This window comes from Myiozetetes cayanensis, unplaced genomic scaffold, assembly GCF_022539395.1.
Source record: "Myiozetetes cayanensis isolate MyiCay16 unplaced genomic scaffold, myiCay2020 scf23, whole genome shotgun sequence".
In the NCBI taxonomy this organism is placed as follows: domain Eukaryota; kingdom Metazoa; phylum Chordata; class Aves; order Passeriformes; family Tyrannidae; genus Myiozetetes; species Myiozetetes cayanensis.
This window is the reverse complement of record NW_026087445.1, coordinates 9959033-9986211: the sequence shown is the minus strand read 5'-3', so window position 1 is coordinate 9986211 and position 27179 is coordinate 9959033. Positions and strand designations below refer to the sequence as shown.

Below are 27179 nucleotides of genomic sequence, written 5' to 3'. Positions count from 1 at the left end.
TAAGAACACTCTGCAGGCACTGATGGCACTGATAGCACAGCTCTGCCTGCACAACAAGCTGGGCCTCTCCTCTGCCTTTCAAGTCTGAGCTGCCAAAAACATTGGGACTGGTGCTCCAGTTCTGTCATTCAGCCATGTCCCTTGATCCAGAGGACAGGGCACTTGCATCAGTTTCTTCAGCCTCAGAAATAGCTCAGGTTTGCTCTTAAGCATCTTAAGTGAGGGAAGAAAAACACCTAACAGAGAGAAATTCAAAAGCTACAAGCCCCAAGTTCAGTAACATAAAGCAAGGATTTTAATTCCAATTATTACCAAAACTGAAGTGTTACAACCTCATTGTTCTGCTATTGAGAGACAGAGGCTGCACTGTTCAAAATATCTGAGATGTCACCGTGTCTGGATACCTCATTTTCTGACATCATTCCTGGAGTAATCTGTGGACCTGTCCCCAGAGAAATCACCAGCACTTCTTCTGGCTGAACTTCTGGGATAGTCTCCTGGGAGGATCCTTCATGATCTGCGTGCTGATCCATTAGAATATTTGATCTACTTCTGCTTCGAGTTGCTACAAAAATATTTTGAAATATCAACATTAGAAAGTTTTTCCTTGTTTAAAGAGGAAAAAGGACAAGACAATGGAAATACAGAACTATAGTGTTTCAATTAGTAATACATACGAAATAAATTTAAGAAATCAAAGTCTTATTAAACTTTGAGATATAGAACTGGTGTTTGAGTATTGATGAAGGAAACTTTCAACAAAAACGAAGTAGAGAAACATGGTACACTATGTGCTGTTTGTCTACACAAATTCAGTGTATTCCAATCACAGAAAGACCTTTAATATGTTAAATGAGAAAATTAAGTTTGTTACCAACAAAAAAAGGTCTAGGTTTCTGTGGCTTAAAACTCTGATTAATTTGTTTAGAAGGTTTTCTTCACCTAAAAAGCCGGAAATCTAAAAGGTGTCTCAAACACAGACATACAACACAACATCGGGTGGTTTACTCTGATTATTTTGTGACTCCATTAATCTTTTCAACTGGCCTCAGATTCCCATGTTTGGCTCCGTGGAAGCAAAAACGCCCACATGGGATTAAGATTTCTGAGTATGGCAGCGTGACACCAATTACTTCTTTATTTGATCTGGGGAAAACAAGGCAAGTGTGCAGAAGTCACAGCCAAATTCTGATTATGGCCCAAAGGCACAGGAAGGGTTCTAAAAAACCACATGAACACAAAGCAAGTTTCACATAGAAATCAGTGAAGAAATGTGAAAAGGGAACTGATTGCCAGAGTAACCCAAAGACATGCTTGAGTCGTGACACAGGTCAGAGTTTCAGACAGGAGGAAGGAAAGAGGGCATTACCCACCAAAAGGGGTTACAAGAGTTATGTGAGCTGACAGATTGGTGGCAGAGGTATCCCAGGCAGTAATGGCTGCCAATTGCTGTCCTGGATTTCGAAAGCATTAAAGTGAAACAAAAGAAATAAAAACTTTGAGCAAAAGCTATTTTATACCATAAAATAAATGCTGCTGTGCCACTACTTTATAGGCTTAAGACCAGTGCCATTCAGAAGCAGAGTTAAAACAACATGGGACAGGTTTGTCTTGGGAGTGGTTTTGTGGGTTTTTTGCCACTTATCAGGCTCTGCATATTTTCATCCTTTTACACACCAACACCAAATCTCTCAAACAAAACTATCCCATGTGGTCATAATCTCATAAATGATCATTGACTGGTTATTCATCACATAAATAGTTACTGACTATTTCCTATTTTAAAATAAAGTATTATTGCAAAGGAAAAGTTTAAGACCCAGAAATCCTTTTCGAAAAACAAAAGCCAACCAACATAAAATTGCATTCCAGAATACTGACATTTGGAATTAGAGCAGACAAAGAACGGAGAGAGGAGAAAGCTTCTCTTTTCAGCACATACTCTGAAAGTCCTGCTCCTGCTTGTTCATCTCCTCCCCATTTGCTCTCTTCTGAGACAGAAAAATATTAAACTTACTCTATCCCACTAATTAAACAACTCTGTTTTCCATCTTAATGCTTCCTTAAGCCATCTTCCCTTCCAGATCTGCTTCCCCTCTTTAAACTTTCCCATTATTATCACTGTCAACCCCTCCCATTATGACTGCCAGCCACTCCACTGCTTCTCTCAAGTTCAGTCTGGAGGATGCAGCTCACCCACCCTACTGGCATCACGAGGTAAGGAAGTTACCTGGCTTTCTATGCTAAAGACAACTCTTCACTGCATACACAGAAAAAGGAAGAACTGAAGGTGTAGGCAAAGAGTAGCCCCAAGAGATGCCTGAGACAGTGGCCCAGAAACGTCCCAAGGTACAGAAACCACGCAGACTCCGCTCGCTCCCCTTACCTATCGGCAACCGGTTTTTTTTGTTAGCTGGAGTGGTCGCAGGAGAAAGCTGGGGGGTGTTATATGGAGTCATTTCAAGGCTGCTGCTCTTCCCTGGCTTGTTCTGGGGTAAGTTTGCCAGCAAGTTTTCCAAAGCCATCCGATCTTCCTTGAGCTGGTCGCTGGACATGACGTTGCGCATAAAGCCAACCTAAACATTTACAATCAGCGTTGGTAAGAACTGTAAAAGGCCAGCCTGGCTCGCGTGGGCATAGGGGCACAAGTTTACAGCACTTCCTTTCAAGGACACGAGGCATTACCAGAGTGGTCAGCTGGCTGTATGTCATGTACACCACAGTCCTGCTCAGCCCCTCCAGCAGGTTGACAGCGGACATGGGAGGCGTCTCCACCGCGCGCCCGTCGATGACCACGTCCAGGAAAGCAGCCACACAGCTCTGCAGGGACAGGGCAGAGACTGCAATGAGAGACCACTTCTGGGGTTTGCAGAGAAATTTATGACAGGAGTTACAGAATGATGTTAAGTTTTGCTTCCTACTTTTGAAATCTTATGTCAGAGTAGCAGATATCATTAAAAGCCCTGAAGAACAGGCAAGGAAAGCATGCAGTCACTTTTAGCATTTCCTGCTTTTCTTTCCTGCATTCAAAAGTGCTACTTAAGTGTCCTCTTAAAATTTTTTTAAAAAATTAAACTGTTTTATGGCAATTAAACTGCCCCTTCCTGAAGAATCTGCTGAGCACAGAACAAAAATGAAACAAGGAAGCAACACACAATATCATTTTCTAATCTGACGGAATGTTAGTTTTATAATAAATGTGTAGCTTTGTGGTATGACTGTGTAACAATTAGAATTAGCAAAAACCTGGAAGGTACACAAGGATATCAGTAGGTTTTTAACCATCTGACAGTACAATAAAGATCATTAGTTTCACTGTTGTTCTGATGAAGGTGACTGCTATGTGGCTATGAATTACAGACCCACAGAATATGCTGAGTTGGAAGGGACCCACAAGAGTCCAACTCTCAGAACATCCACACCAAAATGGAAAAGCTGAACAAAAAAGCAAAACTATGCAAAAAAAAAAGGAACAGAAGTTACTTGCACTAACAAATTCTTTGGTGTTAAACCAGACTTCATACTAAAGCTGTCTTCAGATCAAAGTGTTTTGTTTAGGTTCAGTTGAAAAGCCACAGACAGTAATTTAGCGTTTCATGGAATCATAAAATCACAGAACAGTTTGGTCTGGGAGGACCTTAAAGACCATTCAGTCACACCCCCTGCCATGGCCAGGGACACCTTCCACTAGACCAGGTCGCTCCAAGCCCCGTCCAACCTGGCCTTGAACACTTCCTGTGCAGTCTAAAATGTAATTTGCTTTAATTTCTTGGTTTGTATTTTCTTTTAAGAAGTGTTAGGTCAGAGCAGAGGCAAGAATCCCAGACGCTTAATTCCAGCACTCGGGATTTTTTTGCCCAGCTTTGTGCAGGATTCAATCTGCTTTTCAGTACATGTAACTCGGAAGTTAAACTCTTAGTAAATCCTTTGCAATGTCTGAAAAAGCAGACTGCAGAAGGATGATGACGTATCCACCGAGTCTCAGGGTTTTTTCAGTCTGGATTCTTACTTTGTCAAATTTAGCAAGGTTGCTCTTGGTACGTGGATCTCCCTCCTCAGAGCCCGTCATTGCCAGCTGCTGCAGAAGCCTCCCAACCTGAAATGAAAGAGAAATACGAAGAATAAACCTTTGAAAACAACATGATGGACACAATTATAAAAATTACTCAAAAAAACCTCCTCCATTCTAAATCCTTTTTCAATTAATATTCCAAGAAATACTTCTAATTGAGTGAACAGAGTCTTGTGCTTGCTTTCAGGGCAGAAGAAAAGCAAGAAGCTTTAGAAAAAAAGCAGTCATTGCATTTAACCGAAAATGTGCTGTGAGCATCCATACTTCCCCCTCCCAGGAACAAAGCATGTTTTGTTTTTGCAACACGTCACAATTGAGAGTTGAATCTAGGTCATCTTAAACCTAGAGGTTTTCAAAGGCTGCATATAGTTTACTGAGGAAAAAATAGCATGAGGGCTAACCCTGATTTCAGAGCACATATCCCTTATTAATCTCCAACTGCAAAACAGCCCTCAATTTAAAGAGCTGTCAGCTGTGAGCTCTGCTACAGCATCTGAGCAGTGGCAGAGGAGAGGATTGCTAATGGATTTTAGAACAGCACTGTGTAAAACACACCAGAACGATTATGCTGTGAGAATCACTCCCTGCCCAGTTTACAGACAGTGTTAAAAAGCAGGTTTTGTTCCTCGTGTGGGGAACATCCTCAGTCAGAGGAGTGTTGCTCAACACCTTCAGACAACACCTTCAGGTACCATCATTAAACTGGCCAAGTATTTGCACAGAGACAAAACCCGGCCATGAGGGCTGGGCAGTGCTCTGAGGGCTGATGACACAGCAGAGCTGCCCACCACAAACACTGGGCGTTACTGCCAGACAACAAGGGGGTTTCAGCAAAATATTCCACTGTCCTTTGCAATACCCAGCACAATATTTAACATTAGCAGGAACAGCACAACACATTTACACACATTCCAGAATTCATCTTTTAGTCAGTTTTACGCTTTAGTTTCCATCCCTTGCAACTCTTCCAAGGGATACAGGAATATGTGCTGTCAATTGCTTCAAGCCAGTATTTTAAGCAAACAGACAAAGCCTGGCTTCTCAGCAACAATTAACACAAATATTTTGTTGGCATTCCTCTTATAAGTAGGAGAGACAATACCTTTACTGTAGTAGCACCAGTTCTGGTGGGAAAAAAAAGGCCAATAACATTTCTCATATGCATAATTTTAAGACTGCTTTAACATGAATCATACCTGCATCAGATTAAATCTTGCCACCTCATTTATAGGAGCATCAGAAATGATCCCATATTGCTCTGGGTTAACGATTGCAGGGCAGATGAAACAGGCCAGAAGAAGATCTGTGCACATTGCTCTGACCTCCCCAACCTCCAGCCTGTCCACACACGACAGCGTTTTGTACATCTGCGACACAATCCACCTCAAGCTGTGAGGAAAACAGTAAGTGTTTTGTTTGAGATAGCCAATGAATTTGTTGACCAAGGTCACCAGCTTGGCCTCATTGGAGTCAACCATCTCTTGGACTCTTTGCTTGAACTTTTCTGTGCCTTTCTCTCCAAACAACTTTTCCTGCTGTACTGGGGAGAATCTCTCAATTAACTTGTTTGCATCGGTTTCCAGGTGGTCTTCATCTTCAACCAAAAGCTGCATGATTGGCTCATGTAAGGTTGCAGTAAGAAAAAGTTTTGCAGAGAAGAGTCCTTCAGAGAAAAGTTTGAACAAGATGCTGAAGGCACAGGTGCCTCGTCTGAGCAGCCGCCGGGGGTTGTCGCTCTCCTTGAGTTCAAACTCAATCAGGTAACGGAGGACCTGCAGGAGGTAACTCTCATCCTCCTGCATGATGCAGTTGCCATAAATGGAGGTAAAGACTGTGTGAATGACGCTCTGAGTGTTGTCCTGGTTGAGCTTCTCTCCAGCAACCAGGCAGGACGCAATAAGCCTTGGGTTCTCTCTCAGTCTGTTCAGGAATTCTCCGTAAGCAGTCTCCTGAAATCCCAGCTGTTTATATCCATCCACAAACTGCGTGTCCTCCAAGACTTTTGCATGCTGGCAACATTCAGCAGGAGAAGCTTCAGCACTTTAAAGAAAAACATTGAAACAGTTTAAGTAACTCTTAAGTAAACAGGATCTTCCTAAGAGATGCCACGTGGTCAATCTATTAACCAGACAGCCACCAAGGAGAAAAGACTTTGCAGGTAGTTACTACAAATGATTTGCAAATTCAGGAGAGTTTGTTCCCCTGAACAAAAGCAAAACAAACACAGGTATTAAGAAAAAGTTGTCTAAATGGCCAACCAGTAACTTTCATGCATGTTAAGATTCCCTTGCTGAGGTTTGATTTAAAACCTCACTGTTTCTGTAGTGAGCAAAGGACTCCAGATTCTGAGTGTGACAAACGTGCTGGCTTATCTGGCAGGCGGCAGTCACCTGGTGATGATGAGCCTGTCCAGGTTGATGCGCTGCTGTTTGGAGATCCAGGCGGTGCGGTACAGCTTCTCCGCCGTCTTCAGCACGTCCGCGTTGAGCCGCTGGATCAGCTGCTTCTCGGCGGTCACGTAGAGCCGCTCCTGCTTCAGGTGGTGGGCCAGGGTGTGGATGTCCAGCTTCACCATGGTGGGCAGCCAGGGGGACACAGCACCCACTGAGCGACAGAGAACGGCACTGCTGAGTGCCACGGTGAGGGAACGAGCCCTGCCAGCCCCCGCACCAGGCAGTGAACCCTGCTCTGGGCCCCTCCCTCCAGCCCCCAGCCCAGCACCCAGTGAGAGTCACTCTTTCTTGAGGCAAGGTTTCCCAACTGCCATTAACCCTTGTTGTGTCAGCACACCAGGGACACCTGCAGAGAAGCAAAGGGTGTTTTCAGCTGGCACTGGTGAACTGGGACAGGAGCACAGCACTGCCCAACCCTGCCCACACCTCCGGTACACGAGGTGGGAATCTGGCCATCACCTGCACAGCCCTTCCTTCAGCTCAGGTGACACAGGCTCAGTCCCATTCCCACTCACTGTCTGGGGAACAGGCATAAAGATTTCTGCCTTTACTCCTTCATCCTAAAGCCCATCCATGTAACACAAGGACTGGGATGTGTAATCTCTGGGCTTCTACCTCTCTCACCTGTTGGTGCGTCAGAAGCACCAACCTCCCAGCACTGCTCTTTTCTGCTAAAAAAAAAATTACTAATTTAAAAAATAAAATGACAAAAAAACCAAGCCCCAAGGAGTATCAATACCCAGGTAAGGCAGAAGCTGGAAATAAGTCTGGAGACTTTGCTCAACAGTAGAATTCATTCAAAAAAAATTCCTCAAATATTTCAATTCAGAAGAATATTTCTCTGGGCCATGATCCAAAACTGCTGTTTTAGAGAGAGAAAAAATGAAACAGCCGTGGTCTTTCATAGCACATTAGGGGCTAAAATCTGCACAAACTACTGTTGTGTCTGAATGTAACATCAGCTCCAACTTCACAATTAGAGAATATCTCAGTTAGCAGAGTACCACACCAGTCAAGACACGTTCCAGGAGCAAATCCATCTAAAAATTAACTCTATGGGAGAAAAAAAAAAATCAACTACATTAATGCTGATGAGGGAAGGGAAATCATGCAGGTCATGGAATTGATGATTAACTGCTGTATGTCTTCCCCACCAGAATCAACAGCCACACCAGATAATTTAGGAAGGAAAAGTCTATGATCTGCAACAGCTACCTGTAGGATATATCAGTAATGGATATATGCCAGAGGGCTCTGCTGAGGAACCCTTCAAAGCCATACTACAGTTAAAATAAAAACTTACTTCCCACAACCTGCAGTGACTCTGGACAGGCCTTGCTTCACAAACCCATTTAGCCCATGCTTGAGAAACTACAAATAATGTACCATGTGCTGGCTCAGTGCTCTCCCCTTTTAGTGTTTTGAAGATCTGTGGTTCACTGTTCAGCATAGCAGGAGGTGATCCTTGCTGAACAGCAGGAATACAGATTAGCTCCCTAATTAGGCACAGGTTTCCCATTTGTTGAGTTTTTTTCAGCCTGATAACCAAGTGCACTGACAACCATCACTGCTCCTTGTGTAATTAAGTTCTTTCATCTGTAGTTCTGACCTCACAACCAGAACCCAGGCAGAGACGAACAGAGAAGCTGTCACAAGTCTTTATGTATAAAAATTTGCAGTCTTATTACACCTGATGGTGTCAGGTGTGAAGACCATTCCTAGCAAATACACACAACTGGGTATATAAAGCTCTCAAAAAAATAACCCCAAACTCAAAAGCCCTTCAAAAACCCAGCAACCCTAACCAGAGGTTACAGCTGATGCACCCAAAGATGAGAGCACAACAGGAACTTGAAGGATGAGCTAATTCAGATGTTTTTAACTAGGACAGTCTCAGAGAAATGATTAGAAAAAGAAACATTTCTGTTACTGCCAAAGTTCTTTGAGAAACAAATAACTTCTTGCAACAAATTTATTTTTTGTCTCAGAATTTAAGGGCTCACAAAAAAAAAAAAACAAAACAGCAATAAACTTGTTACTGCTTGCAAACACAGTAGTAATCATTTGTGATGCCACTCGAAAAAACCTGACAGAATGGCCTCTCAGCCACTTGGAAAGTGAAGTGAGCACCCAGCACAGGACCTGGGCACCTCCTCACTACAGAGCACCTCAGCCCTTACCCACACACTGGGTCCTGAGTGGCTGTGGGACATTGCCCACTGCTGTATGCTCTGATTTTTAATTTCAAAGTGTCACTATGAACTTCAGGCCCAAATTAGGGCTCCAAAGAGCTGCAACTGCACTTCTAAATATACTGGTCTCGTGACTACCTGATAACCTCCCATCAGTTGGCACTGCCCATGTGTCTGTGTTATCTGCCTTTGGCACTGCCCCTGTGTCTGTGTTATCTGCCTCTGCTGCACAACAGCAGAAATAACGAAAGCAAGAGAAGTGATTCAGAACTGAGCCACAGCAGGTTACTGTGTACCACTGCTTTGTCAGGAACTGTGAAAATCCACAGGATTTTCCTGTCAATCCACAGGAAGACAACTGCACGACAGCAGCTTCCACCCTGCATACAAGCAAACAGGATCAGCAGCTTCCTCGGCTTTGTAACCTCCATAAAAATCCAAGTGACTCGACTCCAGGGGTTGCTGCTGAGATCCACCTCCATGGAGAGGAACATCTTGCCACTGCCTTTCACTAGTTTTTAAATGAATCATTCTGAAGCCACACAAGCACAGGAGGAACTTTGTCTTCTCCTGAGGTCTCTCAGACACCTGAGAACAGCAGAGATGTGAAGTTCAACACACACAGCACTTCAGGAGAGCTCAGGAAAGAAAACGCAAAAAACCCAGTCGGGCAAGATACGTGTGCTTCTCCTCTCCTCAGATCCTGCTGTTACTGACACAGCCTGTCCTGAAAGGAGAAACTGCTGTACCACTAACACACCCACCTGACACACACTGCTCCTCCCCCAAAACCTCTTCCCTTTAAACAGCACCCTCTGACAGGCTCCAAACGTTCACTCCAGGCCAGCACTGAGGACGAGGTGCCCGTAAGTATCCAGCAGCCTGGTTTGTGAGTGTCACACCACACCTGGAACAGCAGGTATCTGTATGCAGCTGCATGAAGGAGACTGTTTAGGATATTTAGACATCCAACAGCCTGCTGTGGCTGAAGAAACAATGGATATTAAATAACTCCTGCTACGTGCAGGTTATTTTTAAATCCTGAAATTTCATGTTGATACGAAAACATTTCCATTTTCTGTCAGTTATTTCAAGACTTCTCAGGAACCTACCAGTAACTGTGACACAGTAAGAGCAGCTTAGCACAACAACTCAAACAATTTCTCTTCATGATGCTCCACATATCAACAACAAAGACTTTGTGACCTGACAGTATCCGAGATGCCTTGCCCTGCTGGCAGCACAAATCTGTTCAGAACTTGAGGCAGTCTATCCTTTGATGAACACAGGACATGGATTCCTTCCTACTCTTAAAAGCCCTGGAAAACATGATCTTTAGAACTTTTTGGTCCTGAACTCCACCTTAAAAACTCTGTAGGTCTGTCCTGTGACATGCAGGAATGAGCCACATCCCTACTGAGTATGTCTGTGATTCACTTGACAGAAAAGAGATTAAGTAAAGTGGTAAATACTGCTGGTACACCAGATTCTTCTTCCTACTACAGCATTTCCTGCTCAGGGTTAGTGGTTCCTCCTGAGTCTCGCTGCACAAGACAACTTCCAAAGCAAGTTTGGGCAGATCTAACGTAGGCAGGGCAGGGCAAGGCACAACTGAAATCACTCCTTCTTACTGAAAAATAACTCCTAAGCAAGCCTTGAATAGCTTCCAAGCTAATTCAGCCCTGATGAAATACCTCTTTTCTCATTAGTATTTATAGTAGCAACTAACAAGCCTCATTTCTTTATACAAGCTAACAGCCTGTCTGCCACAGCTAAAAGAGCCTTTTTCTGGGTAAGATGGTTCACCGTGACCTAGGGCTCATCTGCTGAACTCTCAGGTTACAACACCCACCATCTCAAATGCATGTGTTACACGCAAAATGCAGTTCCACTGTCTAATTGACATCAATAAGAAACTCATCCTTCAAGTTTGCTCCTGCCCAGAGGCTGCTCTCAGCCAGCACTGGACATGCTGTCCATCCGTGGGCAAGGAGCACCTTGTCTCCCTTGCCCCAAACCAGAACTTGATCAGTAATGCACGGGATCAGTTGGCTACTAAATTATCTATTGTGGTATTACTGCACTGCATAAAATCGATAAAAAGCACATAACCAGACTAAAATCCCCTCCAGTTGCTTGTGATGCTGTAAAGGGGAACTCCCTTCAGGTAAGGGCCATACTGAAAAGCTTCCAGTCGGAACAAGTGCAGAACTCGAAGTAGCTCAAAGTGACAAAACCAACCTGTTCCCAGGCTGTTCTCCTGAGAGCAGCTCCCTTCCCCACGGTGAAACAAAACACCCCATCCAGGGGCCACCAGGGAGGACAGCTGCTACCGAGGAGAGTGTATTCTCCAGGACCTGACAAGCCTCACACCAAAACCTCTGTGTGGAGTATCTTGAATATTTTGGAACCCTCCACGGCAGCAGCGATGTGAAAGTCTGTTTCCTGAAGCCACCACCCTGCCACTTTCACAGAATGTTTCAGACTTCACGTACCGCCCGTGCCATTCCCCCTCCATCCTCTCCAAACTGCAGCTTCTACTCGTGAGTCAACTGCATCGTCCACCAAAATAGCCTTTTACCTATCAGTAAGTGTGGTGTCACATGCCCGCTCCGAGAGCTCCATCCCGACAGCTCTCGGAGCGCGGGATCATGACTTTGCAAGAAAAAAGCCCGATACCGCCTGGACGGAGCTCCCTGGCGCTGGGGGTCTGCGAGCACCCAAAAAGGGAAGTCAGGGCACTCGCCAAGTTTCAGTGCCGGACGTGCCCAGCACAAAAGCGGCGGAGGCGCCGGGAGGCACCGGCGAGGCCGCGCTGCCCGCGGTCCCGACACCCCCGAGCCGCGACCCCCGGGCCCCGGCGGGGGCTGCAGGGCACAGACACCCCCGAGCGAACCCCACCGGCAGCGCCTCCCGCCGCCCCCGCGCCGCTCCCCGCGCCTCCCGGGCGCCCTATCGCGATACCCCCACCCGACATACCCCGCTCGGCTCCGTCCCTGCTCGGCCGCCCGCCTTCCCTCTCGCTGCCCTGGAAGAGCGGAGGGTTTGTCAGGCCCCGGGCCTTCCTCCCGCCGCCGCCGCCGCCGCTCCTCCTCCCGCGGCCCCGCGCCCCGGGGCGGTCTCTCGTTGGCCCGAGCGCTGCCGGCCCCGCTGCGGCCCGGCCGGGCGCGGCTCTGCGCACGCGGCCCCGGCGCTGCTGGGACTTGTAGTGCCGGGCCTGGCGGGGCGGGGACAGCCCCGGCCCGGCCTGTGCGTGCGAGGCGCTGTGTCGCGACACGGCGGGCGTTCGCGACCTGCCGGCACCCGCGGGACCGGCCCGGCGTCGCCGGGGGGCTCTGGGCACACACGTGTCACCTCGTCCCCGGGGGGCCCGGCCGTGACACCGGCCCGGCCTCGACCTCACCGCACGTTCTCCGGGCGGGGCCCCGGTAACCCCCGATACCCCGGGGTCCCCCCATAACCCCCGTGCCCCCGGTAACCCCCGGGGTCCCCGGGAGGAGGGGGCGCCCCCCCCCGGTAACCATGGAAACTTCCAGAAGTGCTCCCCCTTCCCCCGGGCCGTGGTCCCGCCCAGCCAATGGGACGGCTCCGCTTGGCTCGCGCTTCCCCGTGGCGGGGCCGCCGGGGGGAACCAATGGGGAGGCGCGAGGGGGGCGCGCCTGGCACGGCGGAGCGGCCGCGCGGCGCTCGCCAATCGCGAGAGGCCAGCTTGGTCGCAGCCGGCCAATGGGGGGGCTCCAGCGAGGGCGCGGCGGCCAATGGGGAGGCTCCACGAAGGGGTAACGGAGGGTATAAAAGGGCGGGCGGCGGGGCCTGGCGGCGCAGCGGCGATCGGGGCGCGGCGGGGCCGGAGCGTTCTGTGAGGGCCGGGCACGGTAAGGGCGGCGCGGGCCGGGCCGGGCCGAGGGGGTCGGGGCGGCGGTTCTGAGCACGGAAAGGGCGGGGGGCGGCGGTTCTGCACGGGGAGGGCGGGCGGTTGCGGCGCGGGGAGGGCCGCACGTGGCGCTCCGTTGTGTAACCGCTGTGACCCCGCAGGTGGGCGCACGGAGCGGTCGCGATGAGGCTTCTGCTGCTGGCGCTGGTAGCGCTTGGTGCCGCCAGGGCGGACGAGGAGGAGAAGAAGGAGGACGTGGGCACGGTGGTGGGCATCGACCTGGGCACCACCTACTCCTGGTGCGTGGGGACTGGGGCAGTGCCGGGGCGGGGGATCAGGGCCTGGGGGCCCCGGGGTATGCGGGGAAGAGGCTGCGGGAGGAGGGGAGGGGCGGCGGGGGAGATGTGCAGGCCCCGGCGCCGCCTGACGGTCCCCTCTCCCCCACCCCCAGCGTGGGCGTCTTCAAGAACGGGCGCGTGGAAATCATCGCCAATGACCAGGGGAACCGCATCACTCCGTCCTACGTGGCGTTCACCCCCGAGGGAGAGCGTCTGATCGGCGATGCCGCCAAGAACCAGCTCACGTCTAACCCCGAGAACACTGTGTTTGATGCCAAGCGGCTCATCGGCCGCACCTGGAACGACCCCTCTGTGCAGCAGGACATCAAGTACCTGCCCTTCAAGGTGGGCCCTGAGTGCGAGGGTGGGGGAGGGCCCGGGAGGGACCTACAGCCCCAGTCAGAAGAGGCATCTGACTCACAGTGCCCTTCCTAGCGGCCTTGGGGTTCCCCAGCCCTCCTGGGAGGAACAAGAGTTTCTAGTGATAACCACACTTAAGTTACATCTGTCACAGAGACTCTGTGTGGTCTTCAGAGAGAGCAAACCACTGGGACAAGTCCTAACAACTGTATGAAGGATTGAATGAGACAGTATCTATTGTTCTCCTCAGGTGGTTGAGAAGAAAGCCAAACCCCACATTCAGGTCGATGTTGGAGGGGGACAGACAAAAACATTTGCTCCTGAAGAAATTTCTGCGATGGTCCTGACAAAGATGAAGGAAACTGCAGAGGCTTACCTGGGGAAGAAAGTGAGTGCGTGGGAGCTCCTAATACCCACTTAGAGTAGCAGCTTTAGGAAAGGGGAGATGGGTGGGGTGAGTCAGGGCTACCCATGCCATCCTGAGCCCCACTCAGTGCTGCAGGCCCCACAGGCCCTCTGTTGAACGGGTCTTCACCTCTGTGTAAAGAAAGGGGAGCCAGCACTGCTCTGGGCAGCTGGTGCTCTGTGCAGACTGTCCTGTGTCTAACAGAGCTGTGTCTGCCCCTCCCTGCCCAGGTGACCCATGCAGTGGTGACAGTGCCAGCCTACTTCAACGATGCCCAGCGCCAGGCGACCAAGGACGCCGGGACCATCGCGGGGCTCAACGTGATGCGCATCATCAACGAGCCGTGAGTACACCCCTGTGCTGCCCCTGGGGAGGGCTGGGCGGCCACCCCCAGCTCTGACAGGCTGTTCCCTCTACAGAACAGCTGCTGCCATTGCCTATGGGCTGGACAAGAGGGAGGGAGAGAAGAACATCCTCGTGTTTGACCTGGGCGGTGGCACTTTCGATGTCTCCCTCCTCACAATCGACAATGGAGTCTTTGAAGTTGTGGCTACCAACGGTGACACTCACCTGGGTGGAGAAGACTTTGACCAGCGTGTTATGGAGCATTTCATCAAACTCTACAAGAAGAAAACTGGCAAAGATGTGAGGAAGGACAACAGAGCTGTGCAGAAGCTGAGGAGGGAGGTGGAGAAGGCCAAGCGAGCCCTGTCATCTCAGCACCAGGCCAGGATTGAAATAGAGTCCTTCTTTGAGGGAGAGGATTTCTCGGAGACGCTCACCCGAGCCAAGTTTGAGGAGCTGAACATGGTAAGTTTGGAAAGGTAAAGTTACATGGCCTCTGCTCTGGGCTGGGGACTTGGGAATGTGCAGAGTCTCATGCTGTGACATTGCACTTTGGGGTATAAATAACTCCTGCTTGCACAGAACAGCAAGCAGCTGCTCCTTGCCAGGGAACTGGGGCCTCACCAAGGCTGCTCGTGAGCCAGTTGGTGTCCCTCCTCTGCAGTGCTTGTTCTTTGTACCCCAGAGTGGCACAAAGAGGAGACTGGACATGTTGGCAGTACAGTCTCACAGTTGTGCGGGTTTTGTCGCCACAGGATCTGTTCCGTTCCACCATGAAGCCTGTTCAGAAAGTTCTGGAAGATTCTGACCTGAAGAAGTCTGACATTGATGAGATTGTCCTTGTTGGTGGATCAACTCGCATCCCCAAAATCCAGCAGCTCGTTAAAGAGTTCTTCAATGGGAAGGAACCTTCTCGTGGCATTAACCCAGACGAGGCTGTAGCCTATGGAGCGGCTGTCCAGGCTGGAGTGCTCTCTGGAGACCAGGACACAGGTAATGACACCGCCACTGTCACCTCAGTGTTGACTGAAGAGTGGATGTCGGGCACTGACAAGCAAATGCAGTAGAATTTGGGTCTCTTCCAGTCCCTGGAGTTCTGTGCCCCTTAGGCTGCAGGATCCCCTCTGGAGTGTTGGGATGTTGAAGTGGTGTCACAGTCCTGCCCTTGCTCTGTTCCAGGTGACTTGGTGCTGCTCGATGTCTGTCCCCTGACACTTGGCATTGAGACTGTCGGAGGCGTCATGACCAAGCTGATCCCAAGAAACACTGTTGTTCCCACAAAGAAGTCCCAGATCTTCTCCACAGCTTCTGACAACCAGCCAACTGTGACCATCAAGGTCTACGAAGGTGGGTGTCACTTGTGGCCCAGGGAGTGGTGGAGTCTGCAGGGTTTTATTCTTGCTGCTGTCTTGTCACAAAGGCTGTAGATACTTTGTAGATAGAAGTTGGCTCCTGGGTTCACAAACTACAGCTGGACGGTAACCCTCTCCTTGTGTCTTCCAGGTGAGCGTCCCCTCACCAAGGACAACCATCTCCTGGGAACGTTCGACCTCACGGGGATCCCTCCTGCCCCCCGCGGCGTCCCCCAGATCGAGGTCACCTTTGAAATAGACGTGAACGGGATCCTGCGGGTCACGGCCGAGGACAAGGGCACCGGGAACAAGAACAAGATCACCATCACCAACGACCAGAACCGGCTGACGCCCGAGGAGATCGAGAGGATGGTGAACGATGCTGAGAAGTTTGCTGAGGAGGACAAGAAGCTCAAGGAACGCATCGATGCCCGGAACGAGCTGGAAAGCTATGCCTATTCCCTAAAGAACCAGATCGGGGACAAGGAGAAGCTGGGTGGGAAGCTGTCCTCTGAGGACAAGGAAACTATAGAGAAGGCAGTGGAGGAAAAGATCGAGTGGCTGGAGAGCCATCAGGATGGAGACATCGAAGACTTCAAGGCCCAGAAGAAGGAGCTGGAGGAGGTGGTGCAGCCCATCGTCAGCAAGCTGTACGGCAGCGCGGGGCCGCCCCCGGGCGAGGAGGAGGCGGCGGAGAAGGACGAGTTGTAGATACGGCGTCCCCGAATGTGGTGTGTGTATATATTGGACTCAGGAACATTGTTTAAAATATTGAACTCTTTAATTTGGAATGTAACTCTGAATCTTCACTCGAGAGTGGAGCTGGAACCGCTAGCCCGACGTGGCTGTATCCTGCTTTTCGTTAGCAGTCGCTCGATGTCCGGGGAGGGAGCAGGGGGGGAGTGTACATGGGGGTTTAGAAGTATTGGCAGTGGAACGTTCTATTTAACAACTTGGTCATGTGAACTTGGTGTAGAGCTTTTCTACCTGGAGTGACCACAATAAATTTGTTATTTACACTGGACTCTGCTCTAGTTCTGTGATTTCCATTGCCCAGTCCCAGGAGCTGCATTAATCCTGAGGGGTGGATGCAGCTCACCCTCCGAGGTACCACTCGTGGGATTATGAAAAGGGAGCAGCTGTACCTGGGGGCAAGTCTCCCTGCACAGCCCTGAGTTTACAGTGGATAAAGCTGGAAAGGAAAAGAGCTGGGAGGTTTTAAAGCAGGAGTTGGGCATCTGGTGAGCTGGACTGAGCTGGGACTCGGTTTCTGAAGGGAGCTGGTGGACTTTGCCCTCGCTGCAGTTGTATGATGTAACATCCCAGTAAGAAAGGGGGGATGGAGCCTGAGTAACTGCCACAGGGGCAGCTTTCCTTGAGGTGGGAGAGGGAGTTATCCAGAGGTTCACCTGCAGCAGTGAGGGTGCGCAGCAGGGAGGGAGGAGGTTGGCTTAACTACGAGCACACTTCCTTGCAGTATTAAAACTTCTCAAGAGCTTTATTAAAGTCTCACATGAAACAGGCCAGTTTTCTGAAGACTGAAAAGCAGCCTACAACTTATAAAAAAAAAAAATCTAATTGGAATTTGGTCTCTTTATTTTAACTGTGATCCTTATCCCATCCATGGGATTAGATAAGACATTGAACTGAGTCCAGAGGGAGCTTTTGTGGTGCCAGCTCCAGGAGTGCCTCAAAGCCCCTGGACCTTAGCAAGTTCCCTGGCCTGGGGCTGCAAGGCCTCAGCCAGCAGGACCCTGTGCAGGCAGAGCCCTGTCCCTCAGGGGGGGCCAAGGGCAAAATCAGCCCCAGGGGCCTCTCCAGCTGTAGGGAATGCTGGTGCTGTGGGGGCACAGCCCCCTACTCCAGGAGGGTGACCAGGCAGTCCCCGTGCAGCTGCCCCTGCGTGTCCATCCCCCCAAACACCAACAGCAGATGCACAACCGTGTCTTCAGTGCTGCCCTGGCCCTGCTGGAGGGGCCCAGTGCTGTCCCCCTGCACAGGTGGCTCTGTCCCAGCTGGGGGGGCTCCCACGTCCCCCTGTGTCCCAGCCTGCCAGGGAATGACACACATGGCGTGGTCCAGCCTCCCAGCAGGCAGGGGGGACTCAAACTGCAGGAGCGTCCACTGCTGCCTCCCTGCAGTGCAAAGACACAGTCACAGCTTCAGCTGTCACACCCAGGGACAGCGACCCCGTTCCCTGCCCCAGCCTCGAGCACTGAGTCCTGCAGGGTGAGCCCAGGGCAGGTCCCGTGCTCCCTGGCTGGGGAGAGCAGCCCCTACCTGTGTGATACTTGTATGTGCTATCCAGGGTCCCCTCCGGGCCTATTCCCCCAAAAATGTACAGGTGCTCCCTGAACACAGCCGAGGAATGGGATGCTCGTCCCCCGGGGACGTCACCGGTGGCCGGGACCTTCACCCACCTCATGTCACCTGGGGCAGGAGCAGAGCAGGCCAGGGGCTGTGGGTCACACCAGCCCCAGCTCTGCTGCTTTACACAAACACAGGGCTATCTTTCCAAAGAGCCAGGTCCCCCAGGGCCCAGGCACAGCCCACATCACCCACGCTCACCCGTGTCGATGCAGAACAGGTCGTTGTAGAACACATCTCCAGCCAAGCCCCCGTGGATGAAGAGCTTGGTCCCCACTGCCACGACGGCGTGGCCGTGGCGAGGGGAGGGGGGGTCCCCACGAGTGTCCGGCTGGGACCAGGTCAGGGTGGCTAAAACAGAGCACCGATGCATCAGGAAGGGAACTCTGGAAGCCCCACAGACCAGACCCCACAGCCCCACCGAGCACGGTACCTGTGTCAAACACGTGCAGCCGCTGGTCCCGCACCGGCTCCGCGCCCCGGTGCCCGCCCCCGAACACGAACAGCCGGGCCCCGACGGCGGCCGAGGACGTGTGGAACGTGCGGGGCTGCGGCGGCGACCCCTTCACGGCGGGGCTCTCCCAGGTGCCCGTTCCTGCTCGAGATCGGGTTAGCGGCACAGGGGAGGGAACGCCCGCCCCGCCCGCCCGCCCCGCCACTCACCGGGGTCCAGCGCCTGGACACAGCCGCGGTTCCCGGCGGGGTGGGCGCCGCCGAACACCCATGGGCGCGGGGGGCCGGGCCCGGGCAGGAACGTGGCGTGCTCGTAGCGCGGCCGCAGCCCCCGCCAGCCGGCGGGGACCCAGCGGAGCGGGGCTGCGGGCGGGGACAGCGCTCGGAGCGGGCCCGGCACCCCGGGGCGCCCCGCCCGGCCCTGCCCGGCCCCGGCCCTCACCCAGCTCCACGAAATGCGCGTCCGCGAAGGCGCCGGCGGGGTCGGCGCCGCCCAGCAGGAGGACGCGGCCGGGCAGGGCGAGGCAGCCGAGTCCCACCCGGGCGCGGGGCCGCTCCCCGCGCGGGCTCAGCCGGTACCTGCGGGGCGACCGAGGGCTCACACAGGGCCGGGCCGGGCCGGGCCGCGGGGCCCCGCGCTGTCCCCGCCATTGTGCCCGTCCCCCTGTCCCGCTGTCCCCTTGTCCCCTCACCACCGCCCTGTCCCGTCCCCTTGTCCCCCTGTCCCGCTGTCCCCTCACCACCGCCCTGCCCGGGTTCCTGTCCCCCTGTCCCCCCTGTCCCGCTGTCCCCTCACCACCGCCCGGCCCGGGGCCGCTCCCCCTCCCGCAGCTCCGGCAGCGCCCGCAGCGCCATCGCCGCGCCCGGACCGGAAGTGCCGCCGGAAGTGTCCCCGTGCTTCCGCCTGCGCCGCAGGCGCGCGCCGCTGGCCGGAAGTGGCGGCCCCGCTTCCGGCCCGAGCCCCGAGCCAAGATGGCGCCGCTGGACCTGGACAAGTACGTGGAGATCGCGCGGCTGTGCAAGTACCTGCCCGAGAACGACCTCAAGGTGCGCGCACGGGGCCGCCGGGACGGGCCGCCCGCGCGAGGGGGCGGGCGGACCGCGGTACCGGCGCTGACCCCGGCCCTGCCCGCTCGCCCCCGCAGCGCCTGTGTGACTATGTGTGTGACCTGCTGCTCGAAGAGTCCAACGTCCAGCCCGTCTCCACGCCCGTCACCGTCTGCGGGGACATCCACGGGCAGGTAACGCCGGGCCGGGCTGCCCCCGCCGCAGCGCCGGGCCGGTGCGGGGCCCCCTCACGCGTGTCTCCTCCCGCAGTTCTATGACCTGTGCGAGCTGTTCCGGACCGGCGGGCAGGTCCCCGACACCAACTACATCTTCATGGTACGTGCGGGGCCCGGCTCCCAGCGGCGCTCCCGGGCTCCCCGCAGGCTCGGGGGGTGTCCCGTGTGCTCTGCTGGGGGGCTGTGCACGAACGGTGTCTCTGCCTCCAGGGGGACTTCGTAGACCGGGGCTATTACAGCCTGGAGACCTTCACGTACCTGCTGGCCCTCAAGGCCAAGTGGCCCGACCGCATCACGCTGCTGAGGGGCAACCACGAGAGCAGGCAGATCACCCAGGTGTACGGGTTCTACGGTGAGTGCCTGCCTGCCTGACAGTGCCCAGGGCTCTCTGGGGGCTGGCTCAGTGCACCGGGGTGTTCCCATCCATTCCATTGCTGGGGCTGTGTCTGGAAGGTGTTTGAGGCACATCCTGCTCTGCCCTTTGGCGTGGGCTTCTGTTGGGTCTCTGGGGCCACCTTCAGTTTTAGAGACAGGCACAGCTCAGCCCCTTGTGGGGCTCCTGTGGCACAGAGTTCACAGGAGCTGCTCTCAGCGTTTGCCCCTCTGATCCACGCCATCCCACCCTGTCCCACAGACGAGTGCCAAACCAAGTACGGGAACGCCAACGCCTGGAGGTACTGCACCAAGGTGTTCGACATGCTCACCATCGCCGCTGTAAGTGCAGCCCCCGGGACGGGCAGCGCAGCCTGGGGGGCTGTGGGGCTGGGCCCGTCGGGGCTGGGGGAGTGCTGAGCGCTGCACACGGGCTGTCCCTGCAGCTCATAGACGAGCAGATCCTGTGCGTGCACGGGGGCCTCTCCCCGGACATCAAGACCCTGGACCAGATCCGGACCATCGAGCGGAACCAGGAGATCCCCCACAAAGGCGCCTTCTGCGACCTGGTGTGGTCGGACCCCGAGGACGTGGACACGTGGGCCATCAGCCCCCGCGGCGCGGGCTGGCTCTTCGGGGCCAAGGTCACCAACGAGGTAACTGCAGGGCTGGGGGGGACTGGACCAGGGCCCTGCCAGCCCAGGAGTCCCCATCACACCCTGACAGCAGCTCCTGCTGCTGGGGGAGCTTTGCCTGAGCCATTTGAACCTAAAAGCACAAACACAACTGCCAGGTGTGCTAACACTGACCTTGCTTCTGAAAAGTGTGACGTGGTGATGCTCACTGGTGTGCCCTGGGCTTTGTGTGGAACGCTTTCCGAAGGGTTTAACAGAAAACTGCCATTCCTCCTAACGATTCCTGAGTTGGTTTTGTTTCTCTGGAGAGCAGTGAGCAGCTCCTCAGGGCTCTGTCACCCTGGCCTTGCAGGGCTCTGCTCTGGCACAGCACGCAGGGAGGGCGGTGTGGCTGCTGCCTGGCTGTTCCCAGCCGAGCTGCTCAGGTTCCTCGCTGCTCAGCTCTCCAGGGCTGTGCCAGGAGCACTGGGGGCACTCTGACCTCCCCCTTCCCTTGCAGTTCGTCCACATCAACAACCTGAAGCTGATCTGCAGAGCACACCAGCTCGTCCACGAGGGCTACAAGTTCATGTTTGATGAGAAGCTGGTCACGGTATGGTCAGCACCCAACTACTGCTACCGCTGCGGGAACATCGCCTCCATCATGGTCTTCAAAGATGTAAATACAAGAGAACCAAAGTTATTCCGTGCAGTTCCAGACTCAGAGCGTGTCATTCCTCCCCGGACAACCACGCCCTACTTCCTCTGAGCCCTCATCCGCCTGCTCTCTCCTCTCCTTGTCCTGCCCCTTTACAATATACTTTTTATTGAGCACTTTGCTGCTGAAATGCTGCCTCTTGCCTTTTTTATTTTTAAATTATCTAAATTTATTGTGTATTATGGTGTCTGTAGCAAGTTTTTTTTTTCCCCCTCCCCTAGATTAATTTCAGAGTATTTGTAATATGTCCTTGAAATTTGTACTACTGCATGTAGTCCTGGGTTAGATGAACTGATTCCTTTAACCCCGCACTCTGGGAGCTGCTCGGGCCCGTCTTTTGTTCAGCTTTTTGTTTTGGTAAGTTTTAAGAAATTTCAGCAGCAAAGTCCGTGCCCGGCGTGCGGCGGGGCCGGGGCCGCCCGTGCCGGGGCCTTGTCCGAGTGTTCGTGGATCCCAGTGAAGCGGTCGAAGGGTTGTTCCCCGTTCCCGGTTTGTTCCGTTTTCCTCGGGATTCCGGTTAAACCCGCGAGCCTGCTGCAGCGACGGGATTTGTACATTAAAGTCGTCGTTCGGATTTTTTTCAGGCTCTCTTGTGTCGTTAATAAAGCCGCGCGTGGGTGCCGCCCCCGGCCCCGCCCCGCTCCCCGCCCCGCTGCTCCCCGCTGCCCCCTCCCGGGCGGGGCGCGGCGGCCGCGCTGGTTCCGGTTCCGCCGGGCTGCGCTGATGCTGTTCCTGTTCCTGTTCCCGTTCCCCGCTCCCGGTCCCGGTCCCGATCCCGCCCGGGCGGGGATGGCGCGGAGCACCCTCTCCTCGCGCTTCCGCCGCCTCGACATCGACCAGTACGACGAGAACCGCTTCGTGGAGGAGCCCGAGGAGGCGGCGGCGGCCGAGCCCGATGCGAGCCCCGAGGTGGAGGCGCTGCTCAGGCAATATCCTTTGGGACGGGGGACGGGGGTCCCGGGGGGCGGAGGCGGGACCAGACCGGCCCCCCCCGCGGCCGTGGCGCGGCTTTGCCCCGGTACCGAGGGTTTGAGTCCTTGACCCCCCGCACAGGGGAGGCGCTCCGAGCCTTCCACACCGCCATCCGCAGCTCCCCCGGCAACACCAGGAACCAGGCGATGAAGGTAGCGGGGCCGGGGGTCGGGAGCTGGGAGGTGACGGTGTCTCCCGGAGCTGATCAGCTCCCGGGGGGTTCCTGCGCTGCCGCGGTCACGGGCCGTGTCCTCACACGGGTGATGCCCGGGCGTTCTCCCCTCCTCCTCCTTTAACCCCGGGGCTGCTCAGCTGCTCACCCTGCAGAAATAGCCCAGCCTGGAACGTGGCCACCTTTTCTCAAACGTGAGTCCTGGAATCGTTCCCAGCTGTGGGGTTCTCACATTCCTCTCCTTTCCTTGTCTTCTCAGGAGCAGGCCCAGGGAACGATGCTTAAAGTCCTCACATCTTTTAAAAGCAGTGAAATAGAACAAGCGGTGAATTCCTTAGACAGAAACGGTGTTGACTTGTTAATGAAGTACATTTATAAAGGATTTGAAAAGCCAACAGAAAACAGCAGTGCAATATTACTTCAGTGGCATGAAAAGGTACGTGTTCAGGGCACTCAGAGGGTCCCAGTCAGTGGTTTTGGGAGGGCCCCTGCAAGAGAATCGGGTGCAGGCAGGGCCTCATCCCTGAGAAGCACAGTGTTTGCTTCTATCTGTGGTCTCTGAGCCTGGACTCACAAAGCCTTTGCCTGTATTCCAAACCCTGCCACGGGCACAGGGCAGTGTGTGCTGGAGGAGGAGTCGGTGCCCAACGCCTGCAGCGGCTCCAGAGGAGAAGGGAGGCAGTGGGGATGTGTCTGGATGGAGGGAGCAGCTGCAGCAGCTGCCTCTGCAGTGAATGTTCAGCCCAGGGGGGTCCAGCCTGGCTCAGATCTGATAGTTTTTATTGTTTGAGTCACAGGATTTAGCAAAACTGCTTGGTTTGCCCAGGAGACGCTTTTGAGGTCTCCAAAAAGATTCCATTGGGGTCCAGAGTGGGCCTCTTGTGTTTCTTTAGAATGCAATCCCCACATGGGGAAGGTGGGATGTGTTCAGCAGCTGACCGTGGGACCTTCTTCCCTCTCTGTGGGGGGATGAGGCACATCCCTGGAGCAGCTGCCACTGCCCCTGGGCAGGAATCCAAGTGACCTCTTCCCCGCTGCAGGGGTTTTAGCTGCAGCCCAGGCTGTCAGTGCTCATCTGAGGAAAACTGATCCCTGGGAATGCCCTCCCTGTGCAGGGCAGCTGCTGCAAACACGGTGTCATTTCACAGGGTGCAGGGCTTTTCCCCGTGATGGTAAAGGCAGAGCTGGTGTAGTGTGACTCCAGCTATTGGCAGCTGCCACCAGCTTTGCACAGCCCTGGCAAGGGAGGAGGGGATTTCTCAGGACAGCAAAGAACATGTCTCTGCTTGCTTTTTTGTTTTTTTCTTTTTTCCCTGTTGTTTCCTCCGGGGTGTTTCCAGGTGACTGTGGTGGGTGCTCCCGGCGTGGGAGGTGACACAGCACGCCCTGACGGGAGCGGTGCCGGCGCTCAGAGCGTGTGGGCACACGCAAGGCAGCTCATCCTCAGTTGTGAAAGGAGCTGGGCAGGGCTGAGTAGGCTGGGCAGGGTTTAAAGCCTTGTGTTCTCTTGTGTGGTGCTACCGGTAGGATGTGTGGCTTGCTCAGAGAGGAGTCAGCTCAGTGGTAGTACCAGTCTGTCCTCTGCAAAAGGGCTGTGGCAGGTCTGGCAGCACCTGCAGGTTCTGCTCTGAGGGGGTGCTTTGCATTCATCCAGTCACCTGCTCATCCTGCTCTGTTGGAATTGTAGCTGCAGAGTAAACGCCCCATTTTCAGCAGTCAGCTTTAATATTTACTTTTTCATAATCACCTCCATCTTCTGGACTTCAGAAGGAAATGTCATTGACACTGAGGGACACAAATGAAACTGAAAGGAGCCCTTCCTCCTCCTCTCCCACTCAGGGACACAGGGGTGAGACATTCTGCTTCATCAGTGGTGTGCAGCACTGGTGTCCTCAAGATCCAGAAGATGGTTAGATTTTGGACAAGGACATTTTCTCGGCTAAACACTCAGCTGTTTGTTCTGTGTGCGACGCAGTGGCTCTGTAACCTCTCTCCTTTCCCACAGGCACTGGCAGTAGGAGGACTGGGCTCCATAGTAAGAGTTCTTACAGCAAGAAAGACTGTTTAAAGACTGTTAACTTGGACAGAGACAACGGTCAGGTTTGGACTCAGAAGGAATGAGCTGAAACAACACTGGTCCATCTATAGAGATTACAATCTACTGAAATCCTACAGTAACCTCCTCTTGGAATGCTTTTAACCTTAAAGGTGGGGGAAGAGAAAAGGTATTCCTGCATATTCCGACTATCACATCCAGGAGCCATGACATTCTCCTGCTCCCTTCTTTAACAGGCAGAGAGAAGGCACAGTCCTGCCTCCTATTACTGTAAGTGAACAGGTATTTCAGATGCTGCTGTACCCAGGTGTGGTGATACACGATCCCCTCTCCTGCTTAGTTCTGAGGTAGCTGTGGCCAGGCCAGCGAGATCCTGCAGCTGGTGGTGGGAGAAGGGGGTGTTGGAATGGTGGCTTTGTACGTGGGAGAGAAGGACTTGGTTGGACTCTGGGTTGGTTTAATGTAAAGTGAAGTGCCTGCTGCATCAATAAAGTCCTTGGATCACATGAGTTAATTTATTTTTAGCTAAACCATCTGTCTGACACTTATTCCAAAGCAGGCCAGCAATAACCAAGTCCAAGCTAAGAGTCCACCTTTGCATGACTGCTCCTAACTCCACCTCCTTACAGGATTTGTTCTCAAATACAGCTCTAACCTGGGTGTAGGAGTGAGACCAAGCATAGCTGTTCCAATCTAGACTTTCAAGATGCAGTGAAGAGAACACATCATCACCCTGGGTTCGGCTTTTACATTCTTGTCCGTGCTAGACAGTCAGGTGTAATGGATGTGTCAGTGTGTCCTTTGCCCCAGAGGTCTGACCTGAGCTTTGCCCAGGCAGGACACGACTCCTCCAGCCCTGGCAGGAGCCACATCTCCCTGGGCAGGACTCCTGCCCTTTGGCACCAGGGAGCAGGGAGGCCCTGCCCCACCCAGTCCTGTTTCCATCAGCTGCTCAAAGTGCAGCAGCAGCTGTTCTGGTGAGAGGGGGTTTGGGAGGCAGCAGCTCCACCTCCCTGCTGGCACAGCTCCCTGGGAGACAGGCCCTGGTGGCACTGCTGGGACACCCACCCTTACCCTGGAAAAAAGGGGGGGTTTGGGTCATGCTTTAAAATTCTATTTTAAATAGCTATAGAATCCCAGGGGAGATAACCAGAACTATAAGGAGAAAGAAATCAAGACTAGGGGTTTGATCCAAAATGTATTGCACCACAAATTTCATAGTGTCTCATCATACAATCCATATTTACAGCATAGAAGGAAAGAAATCCAATGGCTATAGAAAGGATTATGTATAACCACTGTTCTGAGACAAGGGAAAGTGCATTAGCTTTTTAATACAGGTATACACACCAGTCTTGCTCTGATATCTAATGAAAATCCAACATTTAAGAACTAATTTATGGTAAGTTGATCCTGTATGAGCTTTGGGATCTGAAATTGAAGTTGTTAGTGAATGTATAACCTAGGATTTTGTCACTATTCCAGGCTGCCTGTCCTGCATTCCTTATTGTTCAGTAACCTTTCAAGCCAGGATCAGTGTAAACCCATTAGTCATTCAGCAGGCATCAACCTGAGCCAGGGAATCCTGACCCCTGGTCCCACAGAAACAGGGAGGGCAAAGGGACATTTGAAAGAAAAAGACCTCCGAAAATAAAAGCTCTTCAGAACAAACAGGGTTTTTCCACCCTGCTGTGTCTCAGTAGGAAAACTTGAGATAAATCTACTTTTTGATTGTCTATTTTCACCGTAGAGCAGAGCTGGAACATTACAGGAACTGTTCTGTCCCCTCTGGAAGTGCCATGGGTCCAGTTACTAAAGACTGTTTGGACAAGCTTTAGTGTACAAAAAAATCCCGTTGGTTTTCTTAACTTCAGATAAATCTAAGCTGAGGAGTGTCACCTGTGCCCAGGCAACAGCTCCTGGGAGTACCTGGAAACAGCTCCAGGGATGTGGCTGCCTGGGAGGCCAGCTGGGCTCTGGATCCTCTCTGCTGACTGACCTCACCTGAAGGAGTTCCCCTCGGGCACAGCACAGGTGTGCATGGAGGCAGGCAGGATCAGCTCACCTGCTGCACCTCCAACTGCATCTCCACAGCCACTCCACGGCCAGTCAGAGCCCTGTCAGCAAAGTTAAACACCTCAACAGTGACTGGATCTCCACTGGAGAACAGGCTGAAGTATCCTGAATATATTTTATAGAAGTATTGTTAGTAACACGAACCTCCTTCTAAGAGAATTCCCAGAACTGCAGCCTGCTCACTGAATTCTGTGTGTAGTTTTTTGGAAACAGGTCTCATTTATAAGAAGTCAAACTTATTGCTGCTTCCCAATTGGATCCAGATTTTGCAATAGTGTTTATGGGCAAAATGTTGCTTCCATTGTGAGGCATGTGCCACCTTGGTCCCCTTTCCCTATGGTTTTACTAAGAAAACAAGCTGCTGGAACCAAGATTTGTTCATTAGGATTTGAATATTGCCCTCAAAACCCTCATGAGCAGCATTTCTTTTACGATGTAGTCAGGACACAGTTAACATGTTGATAACCATTTCTAAGCATCAGTATTTGAAGTACAGAAAACCACAACCAAAGAGGCAGATCCTGGTTATGAAGATTTGTTGCTAGCAGACTTGGAAGAAAAAAAAATAACGTGTTTAGTACCAATATTCTTCACCCTTTGTCACTAGATTTTTATTTATTTTTTTTTAAATAAAAGCTATTTTTCAATGTGGATTTACAATACCTAGACTTTAGCTTTAAAAATTTAAAATAGTTTCCTACCCC

General features: G+C 52.8%; 5 protein-coding genes across 8 annotated transcripts in view; 3 read left to right on the top strand and 2 right to left on the bottom strand.

The window, feature by feature from the left end:
* The window catches only part of GAPVD1 (GTPase activating protein and VPS9 domains 1), a 29300-nt gene extending 17439 nt beyond the window's left edge, over positions 1–11861 (bottom strand). For 2 of the 4 annotated variants that reach the window (XM_050319933.1, XM_050319934.1), the window contains exons 1-8: positions 11697–11861; positions 6463–6676; positions 5269–6112; positions 4010–4096; positions 2686–2820; positions 2387–2576; positions 1374–1454; positions 405–565 (exon numbers count right to left, since the gene is read on the bottom strand). In XM_050319933.1, coding sequence (XP_050175890.1) covers positions 405–565; positions 1374–1454; positions 2387–2576; positions 2686–2820; positions 4010–4096; positions 5269–6112; positions 6463–6647 — 1683 coding nt within the window. In that variant the 5' untranslated portion in view covers positions 6648–6676; positions 11697–11861. The remainder of the gene's footprint in view (positions 1–404; positions 566–1373; positions 1455–2386; positions 2577–2685; positions 2821–4009; positions 4097–5268; positions 6113–6462; positions 6677–11696) is intronic. The other 2 variants (XM_050319935.1, XM_050319936.1) reach the window with 1 other exon arrangement.
* Positions 11862–12521: 660 nt separating this feature from the next.
* HSPA5 (heat shock protein family A (Hsp70) member 5) lies at positions 12522–16416 on the top strand. Its single transcript, XM_050319938.1, has 9 exons — positions 12522–12592; positions 12753–12890; positions 13043–13274; positions 13540–13677; positions 13926–14038; positions 14115–14505; positions 14796–15033; positions 15220–15387; positions 15544–16416. Exons 2-9 carry the CDS (start codon positions 12775–12777, stop codon positions 16101–16103), a joined length of 1956 nt encoding a protein of 651 aa, XP_050175895.1. The 5' UTR covers positions 12522–12592; positions 12753–12774; the 3' UTR covers positions 16104–16416.
* A 447-nt stretch (positions 16417–16863) lies between these two features.
* On the bottom strand, positions 16864–19079 carry RABEPK (Rab9 effector protein with kelch motifs). The gene is made up of 7 exons (XM_050319939.1): positions 19009–19079; positions 18655–18791; positions 18423–18575; positions 18193–18354; positions 17961–18110; positions 17673–17822; positions 16864–17527 (listed from the first exon to the last, which is right to left on the bottom strand). The coding sequence occupies exons 1-7, from the start codon at positions 19065–19067 to the stop codon at positions 17250–17252; spliced, it is 1089 nt and encodes a 362-aa protein (XP_050175896.1). The 5' UTR covers positions 19068–19079; the 3' UTR covers positions 16864–17249.
* Positions 19080–19145: 66 nt separating this feature from the next.
* Positions 19146–21778, top strand: PPP6C (protein phosphatase 6 catalytic subunit). The gene is made up of 7 exons (XM_050319915.1): positions 19146–19259; positions 19358–19453; positions 19530–19595; positions 19706–19847; positions 20130–20209; positions 20314–20523; positions 21002–21778. The coding sequence occupies exons 1-7, from the start codon at positions 19185–19187 to the stop codon at positions 21248–21250; spliced, it is 918 nt and encodes a 305-aa protein (XP_050175872.1). The 5' UTR covers positions 19146–19184; the 3' UTR covers positions 21251–21778.
* A 107-nt stretch (positions 21779–21885) lies between these two features.
* On the top strand, positions 21886–24929 carry ARPC5L (actin related protein 2/3 complex subunit 5 like). Its single transcript, XM_050319916.1, has 4 exons — positions 21886–22129; positions 22252–22323; positions 22603–22779; positions 24349–24929. Exons 1-4 carry the CDS (start codon positions 21923–21925, stop codon positions 24409–24411), a joined length of 519 nt encoding a protein of 172 aa, XP_050175873.1. The 5' UTR covers positions 21886–21922; the 3' UTR covers positions 24412–24929.
* Positions 24930–27179: the final 2250 nt, after the last annotated feature.

Excerpts from the sequence above, each read along its gene's own strand:
- RABEPK (XM_050319939.1), bottom strand. The coding sequence starts at position 19,067 with ATGGCGCTGCGGGCGCTGCCGGAGCTGCGGGAGGGGGAGCGGCCCCGG. Across the intron at positions 18,111-18,192 it reads GCTGCACGTGTTTGACACAG|CCACCCTGACCTGGTCCCAG; the intron begins GTACCGTGCTCG and ends GCTCTGTTTTAG. Across the intron at positions 17,823-17,960 it reads CCTGTTCTGCATCGACACGG|GTGACATGAGGTGGGTGAAG; the intron begins GTGAGCGTGGGT and ends CTCCTGCCCCAG.
- HSPA5 (XM_050319938.1), top strand. The coding sequence starts at position 12,775 with ATGAGGCTTCTGCTGCTGGCGCTGGTAGCGCTTGGTGCCGCCAGGGCG. Across the intron at positions 12,891-13,042 it reads CTGGGCACCACCTACTCCTG|CGTGGGCGTCTTCAAGAACG; the intron begins GTGCGTGGGGAC and ends CCCCACCCCCAG. Across the intron at positions 14,506-14,795 it reads AGTTTGAGGAGCTGAACATG|GATCTGTTCCGTTCCACCAT; the intron begins GTAAGTTTGGAA and ends TTGTCGCCACAG.
- ARPC5L (XM_050319916.1), top strand. The coding sequence starts at position 21,923 with ATGCTGTTCCTGTTCCTGTTCCCGTTCCCCGCTCCCGGTCCCGGTCCC. Across the intron at positions 22,130-22,251 it reads TGGAGGCGCTGCTCAGGCAA|GGGGAGGCGCTCCGAGCCTT; the intron begins TATCCTTTGGGA and ends ACCCCCCGCACA. Across the intron at positions 22,324-22,602 it reads CCAGGAACCAGGCGATGAAG|GAGCAGGCCCAGGGAACGAT; the intron begins GTAGCGGGGCCG and ends TTGTCTTCTCAG.
- PPP6C (XM_050319915.1), top strand. The coding sequence starts at position 19,185 with ATGGCGCCGCTGGACCTGGACAAGTACGTGGAGATCGCGCGGCTGTGC. Across the intron at positions 19,848-20,129 it reads CCAGGTGTACGGGTTCTACG|ACGAGTGCCAAACCAAGTAC; the intron begins GTGAGTGCCTGC and ends CCTGTCCCACAG. Across the intron at positions 20,210-20,313 it reads ACATGCTCACCATCGCCGCT|CTCATAGACGAGCAGATCCT; the intron begins GTAAGTGCAGCC and ends CTGTCCCTGCAG.